The sequence below is a fragment of the Charadrius vociferus genome, unplaced genomic scaffold (assembly GCF_000708025.1).
Source record: "Charadrius vociferus isolate BGI_N301 unplaced genomic scaffold, ASM70802v2 scaffold67, whole genome shotgun sequence".
Taxonomy (NCBI): Eukaryota; Metazoa; Chordata; class Aves; order Charadriiformes; family Charadriidae; genus Charadrius; species Charadrius vociferus.
In genome coordinates, this window is record NW_009649485.1 from 708,938 (window position 1) to 730,017 (window position 21,080).

At 40.0% G+C, this 21,080-nt stretch overlaps 1 protein-coding gene across 2 annotated transcripts in view; it reads left to right on the top strand.

Moving 5' to 3' along the window:
• Positions 1 to 21,080, top strand: part of FAM120A (family with sequence similarity 120A) — a 48,098-nt gene that overhangs the window by 18,986 nt on the left and 8,032 nt on the right. For both annotated transcript variants that reach the window (XM_009889912.1, XM_009889913.1), the window contains exons 8-15: positions 2,503 to 2,727; positions 6,385 to 6,559; positions 12,186 to 12,435; positions 13,818 to 13,932; positions 16,801 to 17,010; positions 18,187 to 18,370; positions 19,309 to 19,446; positions 20,914 to 21,055. In XM_009889912.1, coding sequence (XP_009888214.1) covers positions 2,503 to 2,727; positions 6,385 to 6,559; positions 12,186 to 12,435; positions 13,818 to 13,932; positions 16,801 to 17,010; positions 18,187 to 18,370; positions 19,309 to 19,446; positions 20,914 to 21,055 — 1,439 coding nt within the window. The remainder of the gene's footprint in view (positions 1 to 2,502; positions 2,728 to 6,384; positions 6,560 to 12,185; positions 12,436 to 13,817; positions 13,933 to 16,800; positions 17,011 to 18,186; positions 18,371 to 19,308; positions 19,447 to 20,913; positions 21,056 to 21,080) is intronic.

Genomic DNA, 21,080 nt, shown 5'->3' on the forward strand with positions numbered 1-21,080 from the left:
CTAAGTAAGGATGGGATACCTAAGCCCTTTTATCCTATTAAATTTCTTCAAGATGTAACGCCATTGTCAAATGAAGAGTATGATGGTCTGTATTCCAAGTTTGAACCGCATTTGGAAAGAACGTTCAAAGCATTTGCACTGAATATCTGTGTCTTCATGATGGAGCTGTACACCAACTGTTAATTTTGTGTCGAAAAAACCCTATTACAAGTTACTTATGCTGCAGACAAACAGAACGTTTTCCCTGTACCTTTGGCATAGAAATTCCAGTAAACTTGGGCTTTGTGCTTAAAATATCAAGCTGATGATTTCATCAATCAGTGGTTATTATTTTTGCAGGCTACGCCCCATACGATAACTGTATCTGCCTGTGGATTAGTCACTATGTGCAAATGCTAATTTGACCTATTACATTCCTTTTTTCTCTGTATTACGGGCCACGTACGAAGCCCGGTGCATGCCAGCTGCAGCCCTGCGTGTGTGCTGCAGGGCCCTGTGTCCTGCTGAGGAGGGGAGCAGCCAGAGCGGCAGCGGTGCCTCCCCTGGAGCTGGGCAATGGACAGGGTGGGACACGTGCTGCATGGCATGTGTGCCCGCCTGTCGTCCTACATGCAGAGTTAGAGCTGTGGAAGCAGTGATTAAGCTTTCCAAGAGATGTAGGCATCCAATTTAATGTATAAATGCTTGGGAGTTTTACTTTTTTTTTTTAATATCAAACCGCTTTTTCAGCCTTCAGTAGCAGGAGAAGACAGTTGCATCTGTTGAGCATGACGGGGAGGATTTTGAGTACATTTTGTAGATGAACTAATTTCCTAGAGAGGTATATATTAGTGATTAAAACCAAGAAATACTTCCTGAAGATTTCAACAGAATGAGCTATGTGAATTTCTGAGGTAAAGTGCTGAAAATCTAGCATAGATTAGGCAGTGGAAATCTTGACACTCCTTTCACTTGACTTAAATGTCAAAATTCCTTGCTTGTAGTTGTCTCACTGCGTGATTATACATGACAAAGGTATGCTCATCTTCTTTGGGTGTATGTATATTATTAAAGAGAAAAAAAAATCCTTTTAACTGTCGTTGTTCCTCAGCTCAGGTGTTTGAATACTGCTGGAGCACATCCAGGAAGAACCTGGGTAGTGCAAATGGGGAAAGCATTGCTATCGTTCGGGGTTTTTTGTCATCTTCCCTCTGTGCCCCCAATAATGGCACGTTTTGTTTTGATACATAAAATGAAGTCTGGATTGCCAGCTCTAAAATACGATCTTTCAGTAATGTCCTCTTTGTGTGCTTAAACTGTCATCTGAAAATAATGTTGCCCCTTTGATAGTTGGCTACAACATGTTTTTACTAATATACCCCTTCCTATGGAAGGTTTTTGGAGGTTGTGTGGAGTTTTCCTTTGTTTTTACATAGAGGTTTATATTTTTTATAAGAACCTGAAGTGAAAAAGCTGAGCTTGTTTAGGCCTGGTTTTTTACGTTACTCGTTCTGTGGGATTTCATGGCTTTGGACACTTCTGTTTCAGCCTTGCTTTTAAGGGCTTAGGAAGCATGTGAAATTTTCTACACAAATTATGAAAATACTCATGCATGATGTATCATCAAGTGAACAAATTAAATTTCAGTCCTAAAAGTTTTTAATATTATTATGATGGTTTATAGGCATGAAACTAGTATGAACTCTTAAACTAAAAACAGCTTTCGGCTTTGAAGATAAGGAGGAATGCAGTCTACTTTTTTTGGTAGTATCTATGGTAGTATGACATAGATGCCTACAAAAGGCTCATTCACTGGAAGGTTTACAGTATATTTTTGTGTGTTGTGCTTTTCCTATAAATCTCTGAACTACATTTCTAGAAATGGAATAAAAATGCCACTTTAATCTTGCAGTCAGAAAAGATTGCCATTTTCTCTTCAGTCTTCTTCTCAAAGAATTTTGTTTAAAAAAAACCAAACCACCACAAAACATTTACAAGGCTTTTGAGTTCAGATACCATATATTTTAAATGTCTTCAAATTCAACTGTGTAGTTTTTCCTGCTTCATTTAGAAATGTGAACTAAGTGATGTGTTAATGGAAGCCTAGAGACATTACAGACTTCCTGACTGTCAGTTAACCCATTTAGTTGGTAGTGTCTTGGAAATACTTAGTTAAGAGGTCATTCACGTTTCATTAAGAGGTCATCAGTTCCCCTTTTGTATTGTGCAATTAAAAAATAAAGAAAATAGTAGTTACTGTTGCTGTTAATGTGTTAAAGCTTTACCATATTTATTTATTCAGTCATTTGTTTCTGCTAGCAAACAATGGCTGAAAGTTTACATTTTCTGCAAATCTTTTAGCCAGCTTTGGATAATGTATTCTACATACTGATACGACATGATGTCAAGATGTACTATTTTCATTGTGAGCGAAGAAGGAAATGTGCTGTTTCTCTTGGCTGATCTCCTGGTATGTTTCCGTACACATTCAAAAAGCGCTTTATTTTGTATGTTCTGTTATAGGCAGAAGGTTCCTCTAGTGCTTCTTCAGGAAGTCAGGCAGCTGATGGCAAAGGGAATCAAACCAGTAATCCACAAATCCCATGCCTGTTGTCAATGCCCACCAGAAACCACATGGATATTACTACCCCTCCATTACCTCCTGTAGCACCTGAAGTATTAAGAGTGGCGGAACACAGGCACAAGAAGGGGTTAATGTATCCCTACATCTTTCATGTCCTAACCAAGGTATGACATTTAAAAATTATGTACTGTGAAATAACGATTCTGTAAAGATAATTGCACTTACATTCCTGGCTAAAGAGTGTCATAAATTTACATCCTTTATAATGCTTTGAGTTCTGGTCCATTTTTAGTGCTTCTAACCTTTTTTTCTGGTTATCTAAGCACTGATCTGGTCTGGTACATTGTTCCAATAAATATGAGATGACTGTAACTAGAAGAGTTTACTTAAAAAATGAATCATGTTTCCTGAATATGTGTAGATATTTTTGTATCTCTATGTATGCGTGTATGTATGTCTGTGTATATCTGTATATATATATGTGTGCATGTGTGGGGTTTTTTTTATACGGAGTCCATTTCCATCTAAAAAATCTTGCCTGTGTGCTTTGGTGTCTGTGCCAAGTCTTTTCTATTTTCAGTGTTCAAAAATACTTAGATTGTTTTCCATCACAATCTGATCCCTCCCATCCCTGGTAGCTAGCCCTGATGGAAACATAGCAGCTATAGGAAACCCCTTTTATATAATGCTAAAATGTAATTATAGATGGACTCGATGTTCTAAATTTTTGTTCATTTTAGTTTGGCAGAACATTTCTGATGGCTTTTGGGGTTTTGGTGGGTTTTTTTTGGTTTGGCTATTTTATGTGCTAGCCTGCAGATCCCAGGTAAGCTGCAAAAATTTTCACACAGCCTAGGATGCTTTGTCTACTCAGTGTGTCCAGTAAAATCTACCTGAGTGGTCACATGAGGACACCTTGGAAGGCAATGGGAGAGCTTCTTACAGAAGCAGGCAGTGATAACCTGCCTCAGAGCGTCTGGAAGCTGCTGAAGTCTTTGTGTTGAATCGTGAAGGAGCCAGAGGAGCGATTTTCCTGCACAACTCTGTATGCGACTTAATCTAGTCCCAAAAGACATAAGTTCATTGTTCCTTCTAAGTGCAAACAGATGAGTCCCAGGAGGAGACAACTTTAATCTTCCTGCTCTTTAGTGTTCAAAACGCTTAGTACTGGTTCTCATACATCAAGCCCATTCAATGTACATATTTTTATGGCATCTAGCAAAATGGCATTGTCCGCATTCCTGTTAACTTGTATTCATCTTAAAAGTCCAGTCCAGGAAACTGAGGACTGTAGGTAAGGATCTGAAATCCATAAAAAGAGAAGTTTCTGCATCAAGGTTGAGCTTTGGCTTTTCTATTTCCCATGTGTTTGTTTTGCACTGTAGCTTGTATTGCTGTCCTGTTCTTACACATCCCTTCTTTATCAAAGAAAAGTGGGGAAGACTCAAAAGGCGCATGAAGACCACTGATGCCCGTTCTGTTTCATACTTTGCATAGCCAAATGTTCCTAGTAGATTTGAATACTACTTGATATTTAATATCGTATCTCACAATGGGAAGAACCGAATTAAATGCCTGCAGTAAAGCTTTCGACACCGTTTCCCACAGCCTTCTCCTGTAGAAACTGGCTGCTCATGGTTTGGTTGGGTGTACTCTTGTTTGGGTAACAAACTGGCTGGATGGCTGTGCCCAGAGAGTAGTGGTGAATGGAGTGAAATCCAGTAGGTAGCTGGTCACAAGTGGTGTTCCCCAGGGCTCAGTACTGGGGCCGGATCTGTTTAATATCTTTATCAATGACCTGGACGAGGTGATCAAGTCCACCCTCAGTAAGTTTGCAGAGGACACAAAGCTGGGCGGGAGTGTTGATCTGCTTGAGGGTAGGACTGCCCTCCAGAGGGATCTGGACAGGCTGGATGGATGGACTGAGGCCAATGGTGTGAGGTTCAACAAGGCCAAGTGCTGGGTCCTGCCCTTGGGTCACACCAAACCCACGCAGCGCTACAGGCTTGGGGCATAGTCACTGGAAAGTTGCCTGGCAGAGAAGGGCTTGGGGTTGTTGGTGGACAGCCAGCTGAACATGAGCCAGCCGTGTGCCCAGGTGGCCGAGAAGGCCAACGGCATCCTGGCCTGTATCAGGACTAGTGTGGCCATCAGGACTGGGGCAGTGATCGTCCCCCTGTACTGGGCACTGGTGAGGCCCCACCGCGAGTGCTGTGTTTGGTTTTGGGCCTCTCACGACACAAAAGACATTGAGGCACTGGAGCATGTCCAGAGAAGGGCAACGGAGCTGGTGAGGGCTGTGGAGCACAAGTCTTGTGAGGAGCAGCTGAGGGAACTGGGGGTGTTCAGCCTGGAGAAGAGGAGGCTGAGGGGAGACCTTATTGCTGTCCACAAGTACCTCAAAGCGAGGGGGGCATCCACTTCTTCTCTCAAGGAACAGGAAATGTGACAAGAGGAAACGGCCACAAGTTGTGTCAGGGGAGGTTTAGGATGGACATTAGGAAAAATTTCTTCACCAAAAGGGTTGTCAAGCACTGGAACAGGCGGCCCGGGGCAGTGGTGGAGTTGCCATCTCTGGAGGTATTTAAAAGATGGGCAGATGTGGTGCTGAGGGACATGGTTTAGTGGTGGGTTTGGCAGTTTTAGGTATACAATTGGACTTGATGATCTTAAGGTCTTTTCCAACCTAGGTGATTCTGTGATTCTATGATTTGAGAAATCCACTCCTGACAGAGAGAAAAAAGTCAAACCAGAGATGGCTGTCTCAAAAATAAATCAGTACTGCGTAAGACTGGTTATCTTTCCCCACTATCTATAATGTTTTTGTGCAAGTATGCACAGGGAACCTAAAGTATACCATGGGTACACTGACAGATAAATGTATAATTATGAAATTGGCATAGAGGTGTTCCAGGTTATGTTGCTGTTATGTATAGGGACCTTTCAGACATACCTTATACCTAACGTAGCATTATCTGAGTTAAACCTGACAATATCCTAATGTAGTCACTCCAAGCTGCCACCTGTGGTATTCATTACTGGGACAGTTTAAATGTTTTTTTTAAGAAAAAATAGCAAAATGGAGCGCTTGCTTGTCAGTGTTGAGAATACAGGCTGATAGATGGGACGAGTACAGTGAAGTCAGTTGTTTTCCAAGAAAATCTTAACACATTTGGAGGCGCAGACACAGAAAATGTAGAATATTGCTGCTGGTTTGAGGGAGAATGCTGGAAGGTTCTTTCATGCTTTTTTTTCTGAAAAAGTGTAAAATGCTAAAGCTTTATATACATGTGAAAACAATCATACTTACGTAATTCCCAGTTATGTTTTTTTGACAGTGAGTCCCCAATACTGTTTCAAATCCTTGCACCAAAAAGTCTGGTGTTTTTGGCATGAGCATTCTTAAAAATAGCTCTCTGAAGTCTAGATCAGCTTGAAATGTACTCTGGCTGTCTGTAAGCACATTACTGTATGTTCTTGGGTACTATTCCACTCTTCAAAGTATCCCTGTTTGAAGATCAATATTTAGGTAATCCTCACCTGGAGATAGTCCAAACGAAAAAAGAAAAGGTGTGTGATGGAGAAAGAGGGGAGCAATGGGGACAATCGGAGCCTGGAGACTTGTTGGAGGAAAGCGAGTAGATTGCGGGGTAATCCTCCTCTTGTGTTACCTTCACATACATAAAATCCACGTTACTGCTGAATCACATTTGTCTTGACTAGATGAGATTTATAGTAGAGCTGGATTGAGTTACCATGCATATCTAAATACTTTGTTTGCTATAATGTGTCATATTTTTCTGCTTTCTTTCATGCAAAAGGGTGAAATCAAAATTGCCGTTTCTATAGAAGATGAAGCCAACAAAGATCTGCCTCCTGCTGCTCTCCTTTATAGGCCAGTTCGTCAGTATGTTTACGGAGTCCTGTTTAGTTTGGCAGAAAGCAGAAAGAAAACTGAAAGACTCGCTTTTAGAAAGAACAGACTTCCACCAGAATGTATGTACTGTAGAATCCATGCTTTATTTCTCTTCCCTTTGCTGTGTTTTCATATCCATTTGAATCCGTGATTTGAATGAGAGTAGTTACTAAGATTTCATCGATGTAGCTAACGCTGGAGGAATTTATGCCTTATTTGATCCATGGATAATAGAAAAAGATGTGGTTAATTTTCAATTTTATTTCCTGTAGTAGTTTAAGAAGTATAAACGTGACCATTTCTAAGCAAGCTCTGGGGTTTGTTTTAAAACGTATGCTCAAGCTGCTATCAGGCTTGCGGCAAGAAATGTCAGTTTGTGATGTAATTTTCAAAGTATATGGCACAACTTGATTATTGGAAACCTCTATTCTATGCATGTGCATACAAATTTGCATACTTTTTTTCAAAAATGAGAGGTGCATACGTTTAATTTACTCTGTCTTCCCAACTGTGTAATTAAATGTAGTTCAGTGAAATTTGCAAATCTCTGGTATCATTCAGGTATTGGCATATAAAAACTGGTGTAACATCCACAAAAGTCAGCTGTAATGTAAGTAAAGGCAGACCTGGGTGAAGACAGACTAAACTTTTGCACACAGACTTGTCAAAAGATCCTTTTGCTAATTCAGAGGGGTGAATGTTAATCTTCATATTCATCTGGAAGTTGTCTTTTTAAGTATTCTGTTTCTAGGAATTACTGTCATTCCAGAAAATTCAACCTCCTTATTCTACAGTGTTTTTTCTTATAATGAAATGCATGCAAGGAAATGATTGAACTTTACAGTAGCATCTTAGAAAGGTTAAAGGAATGGTAACGCATTAAGTGGATGGGAGCAGCAGCAGAAGTATTTATATATTGGCGTCTGCTGTCACTAGACTAAATTTAAGTATCAGAGATTTAGAATGTATGAAAGCGTCATTCACAATCTTCCTGTGTAAAAGGATAAAAATAAGAATCAGTTGTAACCTTTATGTTCATTTTCTTTTGTCTTTCCACTTTTAATTGTGAAATGTTTTTGTACATTCATAGTCAACATGGTAATCTTCCAGCAATGTTTGAAAAACTGTTTATTGTAGCCAGTTATTTTGTGGGAATTAATATTTATCCTGTTTAAATAATATCTCAGCACGCGTATTGTCACAAACTTCTTAATGCTTTAAACTAGCACAACATAGTAGTATTTCAGGTTACAAGGTTATTTCAGGATGAAAATAGTGACATTATTTGTAGTATTCAGTTATCCTCATTAGACTTCTGTCCTTAAAAGTGTACAGCAATGTCGGTAGTCGTGAAATAGCTGAGTGCTGAAGGTCTCCTTCAGTTTTCAGCATGTTTTTGTCTTGTAAACCTGGTATGTTCTCTATAGGCTACTGGGGAAACCTAAATAACCTCTATTTTCTCTTCATTTATACTGCTCTTCAGAGGTTTATTCTCAGTAGAGGCTAAGAACGCTACTGCTGACTTGGTTTAGTTACAGGAGCTCTGGCAAATCTTGCTGCAGGACATGTTCAGCTACTGACCTACTTCTTCTATCTTAGGACTGACCACGCTCTTCAAAAAATAAAACAAAACAAACTTGAATGTCTGCCCAAAAGTGAGTTGATTCACTGCAAGGCTAACGCTAGTAGCAGTGGATTTGAGCTAAAATGCAAGTGTGTGGTTTGAAAGGGCTGTGCTGCAGGGAGCGCATTCATTTTGGTCACCTCTTACAAAATAGCGAGAATTGGCCAGGCTGTGCAAGTCGCAAACAGAGAATAGTGTTTTAAGCATCAAGAGTAGATATCTCAGATGAATTAGTCATACTTATTAGCCCTTGCTAACTTATTCTGAGGACCCAGGCTGTAACGAACTAGTGATGTTGATTCTCCTCCAGTGTCTTTTTGGTTTTTTTGCCACTCTCAAAAACGGATAAGTTACGAAACACCATAATGAAGGCAATTTATAGAGAATGTAAGAATTAAGAGACGTTAAGAGATGTAAGAAATTAATGTCTGAAGACATTTATATTGCCCTTAAGATTTATGTAGAGAGGTAATGAGTGTATTAATATCTAACATCCTGTCATTTTTGTTGTACAAGCCATAACACTGGCAACATAATAATTGTGCTTGAGTAATTTGCAAGTATATTACATGCGAGGGTTATAGGAGGCTATGAAAAATGCATAATAAACTGACATGTCAGTATTATTGTGAAATACATAGACAGCAAAATAATGGATCTTTCCTAAAATGGATGACTTCTGTCTTGTAAATCACTATTATTTTTACGTAGTCAAAAAGCCAATAAAAATGGAGGTAGTCAGTGAGGTTCTTCAGTGATAATTGTCTGCAAGGTAGTGCATTTGCTGTCCATGTCCTTTTGTCTGCTCCCAGAGGATATGAAAAGCTGAATCACAAAGTTCTTGATTGTGCTTTTACTGCCGAGGGCACAGCACTAGCTGTGCTCTGAGGAGACGGAAGCTCAGAGTCTGACTTGCTCTCCTTTCCAAGCTCCGAAACGGGTTATTTCCCATGTTCAGAGAAGTACATATGTGTAGATGAAACCATCTGCCCTTTCCACTCTGTGGAAAAAATGCACACTTGTACAAGCTGTTATAACTCTTGGTTGGATCCAGGTTTGTTATTTTAAGCCCAGCCACCTTGTGATGTACTGTTCTCCATCGAGGAGGTATTCAGCTGATGCGGATTCTGCCAAAAAGGAAATCTGTGTCTTGGGCAGTAGCCCTTCTGCAAAATCAAGCATGCTTAGCTCAAGCTGTGCTGTCAGTGAGGATTATGAGGTCAAAAATGAGGCCTGATTAATCTGCGTTAGCTATCTTGTCTTCTAGTGGTATTAGGTACCTCAACACCTCAGGTTCAGTTCATGAAGAAAATGCAAAGAGAATACGAAAGCCACCTGAGCTGCGGTTAGCAACAAGGGCTCTAACAGACAGCTTGAGGGGCAGGATGCTGTTGCTAATGACCTTAGAGCCTGGAATGGCATTCACATGTTTATTCACATGTTATTAGGTTACCCTAATGCAGATTGATGCTAACCCATTTTCACTTGGATTGACCTTAAAGTGTTGTAAGGATGATGTTCAAAGCAGATGTCAATATACTGTGCAGCTGCTTAGTCTACTTGGAGAATTTAAATCTGCTGATCAGCAGCAGGAGGAAGTTTAGTATGAAAACCAGTATAATTGGCCCTGGGATGTTGTAGGTGAACACACTCTGATGCTGAGTGTCCATTGTAGCTAATGTGGTCTTCAGGGTAGACGTTGCCAATCTCCAAGTGGAAGTCCTGGGAGGAAAACAAATGGTTCCTCTGAGGACAGAGATCCTCAGTGTTTGAGGGAGACCGTGGTTTTGGCAGCAGTCCCAGTACAGAGCTGTCAAAGGTGTAAGAAGTGCCCTGGAGAAATAAGTGGGTATAGAGAAGTCCTAGATTCACCTGTTACATTAAATGCTAAATTTGGGAGAACAGTGCTAGTCACTTACCAACTGATACAGCTGTAATTCCTCATCCTCATCAGTCAGAGGGTACCTTTTGCTGGGCCGCTAGAATGACCTTCGTATTCAACCATTCTGCAAGAGGCGTGGTTACCTTTCCCATAATAACCATTACATAGCAAAATTTTGACACCGGGGTGCATCTCTACTGTGACCTCTACAGGTGGCATGTTACTGGAGACGGCATGTTTTGAGAGCAACTGAGTTACTCTTCCTGTGGCCTTAATCCTGTAGGGTCATAGAAGTTGTCATCCCCAGATTAAAAGCTTTGAACCAAATTTGAATGTTGAAATGTAGGATTGCAGGTAGAAAACCTAGACATAAAAGATTCCCTTCTTCGAAGCTTAAGGTCTTTGTATATGAAATATATATGGAAGAAACGCTTGCTGCTGTCTGATGGTCCAGGAGGTGTAGAAGCTGAGGAACTGGTGCTTGTCTGATGGGATGTGCACATGGAGTTTGCGTCTGCATCCAAACCAAGAAACGGAATGTAGCTAGGAATATTGCCTCCGTTGTCAAAAGGAGGTTGAAGGAAAGAAAAAAAGAACTCCGAAACACAAACAACTATTTTATGTCAATTGTCAACAGTTTGGGGTATATAAGTGCTAACAGATCAGCCTGTTAACAAAGTTAACTGAAACGCCTCATGGTGTTTCCTATCTGTTTGCTGAGAGCTAAGAAGTCTTGGTCGAAAAGTATCTCTTGCTTCTGAGACCTAAAGCAATTAACCAGGTCTTTGAAAGGATGTAAAATACATCCTTTTATTTGGTCGCGTTTGCTGGCCCAGGCCTAAAAAAGAAGTGAACAGCCTTGTAATAAGCAGTGCACGAATCACAGCGTGGCTCTACTGACTGTTAAAGCCCATCTTTTATAGCTTGGTGGCAACCAAAATAGAACATGATTTTGTAGTGAGGCTACCAACTAAATATATCAGAATATTTATTTTCATTGCTGCGTGTTATCTTTGTAAAACTTAGCCCGAACTCTCTGAAATGTAGCTATAATGCTGCAGTAGTTTTATTCCGGAAAAGCATGAGAGTGTTTTGGGGGGTTCTGGAGCTTCTTTTTTTTAATCCCAATCGTCAGCTCTGCCATGGTTTGCCTGCCCTGAACTGTAAAATTCCTTGTAAGGCTGATGCCTGGGTGCTGAAGGAGACCATGTTGCTGTAAGGGCTGTCCTGGCACCAGCAATAGTACTCTCTCCGTCTGTAACAGAAAGCTTTCTAGCAGAAAGAGCAGGGCTGTGCTCCTGCCATGAATCTCTCTGGGCTGTAACCCGAAGCTTCACTAACAAGCTCCTTGAGTCTTTCCACACTGCATAACTGGGCGCTGAGTTAAGAAGGGTGCAAACAAATTTTGAGCTGTGTCACACTTGGGGTCATTCCAAGGCCAAAGGTATCATTTCTCAGTCTTGGATTTTTATTTTTTTTTTAAACTCTTGTTCTGTTGTGGTTGCCTTCAAACATAAAAAAGGGAGATGATGTAGCAGCGATACAGACTTGAACAATTTTTTTGGTTTGATGTGGATGAAAGGGAGCTTAGCAGACACAAAAATACTAACCTCTTAATAGAAAGCAGTGCAGGAATTTGAAAGGGTTGTGTAAAGTAAAGTTTTGTAAAAAATTTTAGGCAAAAAAAAAATCCCTGAAACCCACCCACATTTGAGATCTAATTCCATCACAACAACTACAAACAAGTATAACAAGTTCTAAATCTGATTTGAATAAAATCACTAGGATCGTAGTGTTCTTAAAAGACCACATATGGAATATAGTTGTAGTTATGTACTATTTTTATTTATCACTGTAGGTTTTTGATGAATGACACAGATATTTTATGGGGAAGTGGAATTTTCAGCATATGCTATGTGTTATAGAAAAATACATGTAGTTCCTTTATGTTGTATATTAATTTGAAAATATTAATGTAACATTCTTAGTGTACACTTGGGCACATGCACTTCATTTGTAAGTGATGACAATTGAAAGGTGACCCGTACAGAGTTTGATTTACCAATGTAATCTAGAACATCGGTATCTATCACAGTCTCAGTGTGATGCTTTTTTGATCAAAATCTCTCACATACAAAGTTTTAAACAGGCACTGCTTTTTAACTCGGAATGTTTTCTTTCAATCGTTGCCGTTTTGTAGTTTCACCAGTGATAATTAAAGAATGGGCTGCTTACAAAGGAAAATCGCCTCAAACCCCTGAGCTGGTAGAAGCACTTGCCTTCAGGGAATGGACCTGTCCTAATCTGAAGAAGCTGTGGCTGGGAAAAGCAGTAGAAGACAAGAACCGAAGAATGAGGGCATTTTTGGCCTGTATGAGATCAGATACACCAGCAATGCTCAATCCAACTAATGTGCCCACTCATCTTATGGTGCTCTGTTGTGTACTAAGGTCAGTGTCACCTTAAGGTAAAACAGAATGAGGGAAAGGTTTTACTGCATCACCTCTCTGATGTATTTAATTTTGTATTAAACCATGGGTATAGAAGGTATTAATTTGCATTTGCAACATCACTAGGAGAAGGGGGTTGTTTTGGTTTTAGAACATTGCTGCTGTGAGTCTTTTAAGACTATATATTCAACATATTCAATGTAAGACTGCTGTATATTCAGTATATTCAATGTTTCTTCAGTCTCTAGAGGACTGAAGGGAGGAGGAAAAAAAAACCCTTGCACTGCGAAGAGGCCACTGGAGCATTTGAATTAGTTTACTCTTACTATGCTCCAGGCTTCAACTTACTAAAAATACCATTTGAGGTCTCAGAGGCTGTGTTGGTGAAGTTGTAAAGCAAAGGAGAGTTCTTCAAAGAACAGCTGCATAGCAGTGGACCGGGCTGCAAAGTTCATGTGAAGGATACTGTGTTTATGGTGTGTGAGATGCCCCACACTAGAATTGCTCATCTAGTTGAGATGATGATAACCAGCAGTTGAAATATTAATTCTGTACTTCAGCTTTTCAAAGAGAAGGTCACAAGGTCCAAAACACTTACCTGTTCAATTTTCAGATTGAAAAATTGACTGAGAAAACTGGGAGATGCTTTCCTTTTTGGAAAGGGGTGATTATTTCAACACGACTAGCTTATAAATCTGGCAGAATTCAAGGTTAGCATGTTGCACGTGAAAAATTTTAGGCTGTTCTTGAGAGTGATAAATGCAAATTTGTCTTCAGTTCTGTTGTACTTTGTCTTGCCCTTTGAGCACTAAGACTCCTTTCTTTTTCTCCTTTTAGAATAGTAAGTATACAAAAAACAGTCCAAATGGTATCTTAAAGCCGAGTTCCTCATTCATTTGGACAGCATGTTTCTTTCCTGTGACATGTGGCATATATAAATTGTTGTTCATTAAGATATGATGAGCATAAAATTCACTGACCAGATAATATCTGAGTAATGTGTTATCCAGAAAACACGTTCACAAGGTCCTTCTAGCATTAGTCTTTTTTATAAAGGCCATTAATCTTTATTTTTAATTTTATTTTTAGACGTATCAGAATCCACTTAGGTTTTAAACTCTGTTTTGCCGGCCTGTGCTCCCCTTTGTCACTGGAAGCAGGGTTTGCACAACTGATTCACACCCAGTAGCTCTTCCATATGAGTTTAAACAAATTTAAACTTCAAATCTGTTTAGTGTTTTGGCCGTTTTAACTATTCAAATGTAGACAACAAAAAAGGTGGGTTTTTTGTTATTGCATTCGGGTGATTTCTGATCACCTAAAATACCGCTTGATTTACATATTAATAGAAGCTTTGAATAATTACGGGCGTCCTCTTCTAGGTATATGGTACAGTGGCCGGGGGTTCGTATACTTCGTCGCCAGGAACTTGATGCTTTCCTTGCCCAAGCATTGTCTCCAAAGCTCTATGAACCTGACCAGCTTCAGGAACTCAAGGTAATTCTTAATTATAACTTCCATAATTTAAGAGATTTATTCCAAGCTGATGCATATTGTTGACTGTAGTGGGTGATGTGTGTGTGCCTCTCTCACTACAAGCCTTGCATAAGTCCCTATACTTTCCAAAATATTAATTGTAGTATTTTAAAGTGTTGCAAAGATCAATAATTAGTTCTGTTCCATTAGTTGGATAGATAACTAAAATCTTAAGTGTGTTCTATACTGCAGAACCTTTTCTCGCAATTTCTTAAACGGTTGTCTCTTGGAAGTTTAAAACAAATGTGCTTCCATTGAAAAGATAAAAAAAGAAAAAGACTTATGCCTTGTGTGGCTGTTTTTAATTACTAACATGGGTATTTTTTCATGAGTCAGCATTGAAAAGATTTTTGCAGCTAAATGTAGAAATGGAGAGAGACTCGCATAATCTTGAATGGAAAAATGCAGGAGGGAAAAAGGGAAAACAGTTTATTAATGCTCACGGAATTGTAGATATAATTATTTTGAGGATTTAAAAAGTTAAGATTGCAAATTTCTTTTTTTTTTTTCTAAATAAATATGGCTAAATAAGTAAGTAAATACTGCTAGCTAATTGATAGTGTTGTTTAGTGTGGTATGCTTGTTTTAAATACAGAATGCCTATCAATCCGTGCAAGATCATCTTACTCTGGGGGATTTCCATGTTCAATCTTCATATGCTCCCAGTGAAATTTCCTCTTCTAGCCTTTGAGCTAAAATACATGAGATTTTGGTTTTGCTTTTACCTTGTTTGCTCTTCAAAACTTGTTCAGAACGTACTATGAAGTTCTCTGAATAAAATGGTAGAATCTAGTCCTTTTTTTTCTTAAGTAAACATTTTTCTGAATGGAAATAATTTTAGATACTTTTTTTCTACATAACATATCTTAAGCCCAATAGTATATTTGAAAATACACTGAATTTGTATTTGGAAGCTATGGTATTAGAATGTATAGGGAACGCACAACTGGAAGTGATCGTCCATCTTACCTCCTGTCTGCATTGATCATCAGCATAGTGAAGGAGGTGAGATGCTCATCATCGCCTCTTCATCTTGCAACCTCACATTGAAGAAGTCATTTCGGCTGGTCTTTTGGGTACTGTAGGGCTCAGGAAAGCCTAGTGACCAGTTCTGCTCCCAGCAGTGCCTGGGCGCATGCTGTCCTTAGTTAAATGCGCAAGGAGAGGGTACTTGTTTCCCAGGTCTGGTCCTCTTCACAGGTACTCAGTGCAGAGGGGCGCAGACAAAAGCAGCAATCCTCGCACAGCTCTTCTCAGGAGAAACAGTAATTAAGCTTGTAGCAGGTTTTAGCTATTAGGCATTTCAAAGGAATTTTTTGCCACTAATACCAAGTCTGCAAGAGCATTCTCAAAGCCAGCAAGTGACTATTTCTCTTCTGTGGATGGCGAGCAGAATCTGGGTTGTATTCCTGCATGTAGTACCCTGACAAGGACTTCTCAGTCTCAATCTATAAACCAAATCAATCTGGTCGTGGAAACGTAGCACTTAGCTGTAGAACTACTGATAAATGTAAGGGGAAGAAAACAACTGAATCCCCTTCAGAATCTATTTGAACTTGTCACACGGCAAGTAGAGAATTCACGTAGAGAATTGTAATGGCAGAGTTAACAGAAATTGTTCCCCGAGTTGTTTTTTTTTTTTAAAATCGTACATGAAGAGTAATATGGATCCTTTCCATAATATGTGTTGGTTAACTGAAAGATGCAATATTTCATGCACTGTTGTTACTGTCTTCATATGAAGCAGCTGCTTCTCTGTTTTGTTGAAGTCAGACAGAAAGAGCAGCTGAGTTTCAACCCAGCTGCTTATCTGCAAAACGATCTGAATAGTCTTTTGGATCTTAAAGGTTGCTTATGCATAAGGAAGGTAATGTAGTTTAATTTTAAAATCTAATACCAAGGTCTTGAAAATGTTCCCAAGGAAGGGTTGATATTTTCAGAAGTATTTTAGAGAACACTAGTAGTGATATTTTCTTATGACAGAGCTAAAAATATATTTGCTGCAAGCAAATCCTTTTTGCTTCCACCACCAGCTATTATTCACTGTTTAACTCTACCTTTGTCTATCTGTCCTGCGTCCTAAATAAAGCTGTTGTATGCATAAACATTGCTTCATTAATAAGAGACGCATTCTAACAGCGAAGTCTGGAATGAAGCTAATAGAAAATCCATTATAAAGGAGTTGGAAGGGAAATGTGGTATGTGGGAAGAAAAAAATGAATGCTAACATTGAGCTCGTTCCTCACACTTTGTACAGAGTATCTCAGAAGTACAAGATTATTCGACATGAGTTTTTTAATGAACTTTTCTACTGCTAATTTCCTATAAGTGTCTTTAAAGCTTTTCCTTGCAATAACGTGCTTTAGCATTGTTTGGGAAACTCTGTGCTGCATATTTAGCAATGATCTGAGTGCAGCTAAAGTATGCATCTTGCATGTTTCAGACACCACGTGCCACAAATTAAAGATGAATGTTTTATTTAAAACTTTCTAGTGACTTCTTGATAATGAATTGAGTTAAAGCATTAAAATATTAGAAATCGTTTCCTGTGCTTTGTTGTTGAGAAAATAGCTTTTTGGTTTTATTTCTCACCTCTAGAGTGGATGGATGGGAACAACAGCCTTCCTGAGTATTGTGGTTTTGCATATACAATTTGCAATAGATTCTGCTGCATTCTTCTAGCCAAACTGGCAACTACATGTGAAAAGTCTGGTCGACCTTTTAAAATCATTCTGTTTTCAAGAGTTTTGAAAATAATGTAACTATTGGAATAACTTGGAATTGCATCGCATTATTATCTTACTAAATTTACAAATTTTTTTTAAACAGATTGAGAATCTCGATCCCCGAGGAATTCAGCTGTCTGCTTTATTTATGAGTGGTGTCGATATGGCGCTTTTTGCAAACGACGCTTGCGGACAGCCAATTCCATGGGAGCACTGCTGTCCGTGGATGTATTTTGATGGAAAATTATTCCAGACCAAGCTCATCAAAGCAAGCCGGGAGAAAGTTCCGCTCATTGACCTCTGTGATGGTCAGGTGTGTAGTTTCGGAAGTGTGACAGAGTATCAAGTGTGCCAAATTTTCAGAAGCGTTAGGTGTGGTGGGTTTATCAGTCATTTATTTCACATATCATCTCTCTACTTTTAAAAGGGAAATACGACGTGAAGGGCTAATAGGTATTTTTCAGCTCTATTTATCCTCCTATCTCTTGTTGATGATTGAGATGGCATTTTGGTAGATTTGGAAAAGTTAAACTGGCGTAAATTTTAATTTCTTTTTTTTTTTTTCTCTCTGGAAACTGAAACTTGAATGCAATTGTGATGTAATGAATGACTCTGAGTTGAAAAATATCTGCTCATTTGTTCAAGTACTGTCTTTTTGGGTGAAGCTAGCAAGACTGTCACAAAGGACTAGGCTGCAGTGGTTTTACAGTGAAGGAAAATTTGTGATTTCTAACTTATTTTAGTCTGTGAAGTCATTCTTACAGTCCTTAAGCTCAAAATCTGTTCACATTTCTCACAACTATCTTAAAATACAAATGAATTCAGGGTTTTTTTTGTATCCAAATCGTGCGAAGTTATTATCTGACTATAAAAACAGGAAGCTGATAAAAATCAACAGTTTACTGAATGACCAAAACATTTTTTTTTTTTTTTTAATTTTTGGGGAGGTACAAAATTTTAAGAAAACAGCTTCTTATTTCTGACTGAAGGGAAGCTGATCATAGATTAAATATTGATGATGGCTGCGGTCCCTCTCAGGCTTGTTAGCCTCCAGGCATGCTTTAGCCTGTTTACATAGATTTTGTTTTGCAGTCCAAGTTTATGATGATTATTCTGTTTAAAGTGAAGGGCTGCGTTAAGTGTTCAGGAGATTATAGAGGGAGGTTTCTCAGTCCCTTTCTGGAAAATCCTTTTTAACTTGTGAACTGTTTCTGTGTTACCGACTTGTAAACTGTCTCAGTATTTAGACTCCCATCTCTCAACCGATACGTAATGATTTTCCTGTGAACAATTGGAATATCCTTGAACTATTAGCAGGTAGGCAAGACAGATTACTTTAATTTTCTAGCTAGCTTTATGGAAATTGTTGGCAGTAGTTGTCTATTCTTCCATATTTTGCTTTCTTCTTTGAATTTATTGTGTAAATGCAGCTTTATACATTTGAAATCAGAATTTTAACATCCATTTGTGACCTTCTCTTTATTCGTAGGCTGAGCAGGCAGCCAAGGTTGAAAAGATGCGTCAGAGCATCCTAGAAGGATTAAATTTCTCCAGGCAGAACCATCCTCTCCCTTTCCCACCTCCACCTGCCATGCCTTTCTATCCAGCTTCTATGTATCCTCGACACTTTGGGCCAGTCCCACCACCTCAGGGCAGGGGGAGAGGCTTTGCTGGTAAGTGATGGGACAGCGGACATGTGCAAAACACATTGGTGTGAAGCATTACCTTGTCTTCCACATTCCCAAAACTATGAACTGATTTGCTTGTTCCACTTCATAGGAAAAATACATAAAAGCAAGCGGTTGGCATGTGTTGGCATGTGCCAATCACTGTATTTTGTTGTTACTTCTATTAGCTATAGCCTAGCAATATGGAATGGGTTGTATCGCTGCGTATTTCCATCAGGATTTTCAGTAACTGTGCCAGATCAAAATATTTTTACTGCTATTGTATGAAAAAGAAAAAAGAGGAATTGATCCACGGTGGATGATATGAAAAGGCTCTTATTTGCACTGTACATTGCTTCAAAATGTTTATAAATATTAAGAATGCTTAAATTAATGGACACAGTTTAACTGTCAGGGTTGAAGACAACCTTTCCTCCTCCCCACCCCTCTGTTTTTTTGCTGCAGTCGTTTAACCACTGGCACCCTTGAGTGTAAATACTGATACAGCCCTTCCAGGCTGTCCCTGGAGTTACTCCCTCTCCCACACCCCCCGGTGCCAAGGCCCATAGCTGTATTGATACTGGACGTTGGGAGTACGATGTTCTGCGGGTGCCACAACTGTAGCCATCGGAGCCCATTGCCAAAAAATTACCGCAAGCCTTTTGGTGCTCATTATGCCGTAGAAGTCGGAATGCCCATTCCAAACCCAGGTTAAAGACCTGCTCATTGGATGCGAGACCCCATGCTCGCTCAGGCACCAGGACGCCTTTGGCCAGGGCTTCCTCGGCGGCGGTGGCTCGCTCCCTCCCGCGCAGCATCGCACCGCCCTCCCTGGTGCCTCCGGAATGGTGGAAGGAGGCAGCAGCGCCTCTGCTGGGGGCCGTCCCGGATGCCTGGCCCCCTCACAGCTTTTCCCCTGTCTTTCTTTACCCTGGGTCTAACAGGAGTCTATGGCTTCGGAGGCCCTTATGGGGAAACAGTAGCCACAGGCGCTTACCGGGCCTTCCGGGTGGCGGCAGCGGCAGGACACTCCGGAGCCTTCTCTGGCAATGACAGCAACAGGACTAGCAAGTTTCAGGGCGGTAATTATACCCAAAACCCTTTTCTTAGAGCTTCTGGCAACAGCTTCCTTCACTTTACGGTTTGGTCTGAGGCTTTCCTACTGACTGCCGGTCTCCCTCTCTCCCTAACTGTCTCGGCTCTCCCTCTCCGGAGCCTGCCCAGGCTGCTGTCTGCTCTGCTCTCCCCAGGTCCCCACCGCAAGCCCCCTCGGCACCAGCCCCTCTCGTGCCTAGAAACCCTCCTCCAAACACAGGGTAGCCGGAAAACCTAACGAGACCGTCTCTCCCGCGCTGCAAAATGCGAGGGTGGAATCTGTAATCAGCTGAACTTTGCTTGAATGTATTAACAGTTACTTTCTGAAATTCGGGGGCAGTTGAGCTCTTTGCGAAAACAACCCAATGTAGAAATGACTGACTTTGGTGTTACTGCTAACCCGTTCTTCGCTGGCATCAATGTCAGCATGGACACAGGCGTGAGGTTTACTCACCTACCCACGTGCCCATTGCCCATCTCCTCTACGAGATGGCACAACCTGTTAATGCCAATTCCCTGTTTATGATAAATTTTTTCCATATTTAGCTGTTCTCTCTGGCCTCTGAACTTTTATCCTAAAAGCGAACATAACTCTAATGCTTCCTTGTGTGAATAACTTTGCCCCTGTAAATAATGTGCGTTTGAAGCTGAAAGACTTGCACAGGGAAGTATGAACTTTTTTGAACTTAATCAGCAATTCAGGTCCTAGCGTATTAACATTTAAAGACTAATAGTGGCTGCATAAATGCTGTGTTTTGTAACCCTTTCAGTGCTGATGGTCTTACCAGTAACATCTGGCTCAGTTGCACTTACCTAGATTTTTTTAAAATATATGTTATGCCCCAATGTTGATTTTTAAGGGCAAAACACAGGTATAAAAATAGGAGCAACTGGAATAGAAGATATATTTGTATTTTAGACAATTGGGATTTTAGCTGCTCTCTCGGTAGGCAGAACAGTAAACCTACCTTTTATGCTCAGATCAGTTCAAATGCTGTATTTTTATAACAACTTAGTACAGAGACTTCTTCCTAGTAAGTTGTTTATAGCAATTATAATCTGCGTCTTATGCTGATATTTGGTGTTCGCTAAAATGCCCTTAAACCTGGAAAAACTACTTCTTCGTTAGGAATGCAGGAAAAAAATAATCTTCAGATAGCTTGTAAAATTTCACTTCCGTTTCTTAATCTGCTTATCTGAAGCATATTTTTAATTACTGAAACTGAAGTACTCATGTAAGATCAGTTTTCTTTTCAAAATTCATACCTATTTTTAAAAAAGGGGGGAGAGAAAGACTCTTGGAGTGACAATTCTTCTGAAAGACCGCAAAGCAATAAATGAAAAGAGGGACCTGTGTATGTTACAAAGTCTGGGCATACCAGTTTTCCATTCATTCCCTAACTTTAATGTTATGATTGTGAAGATCAAGGTTTTGGTTTTGCTTTTATGTGCAGGAGTCCAACCTATTCCTTCTCAGGGAGGGAAACTTGAAATTGCCGGCACTGTAGTCGGCCATTGGGCTGGAAGCAGACGTGGACGAGGGGGTAGAGGGCCATTTCCTCTGCAGGTCGTTTCTGTGGGAGGACCAGCGAGAGGGTAAGTGCAGTCTTTTGGAACGTAC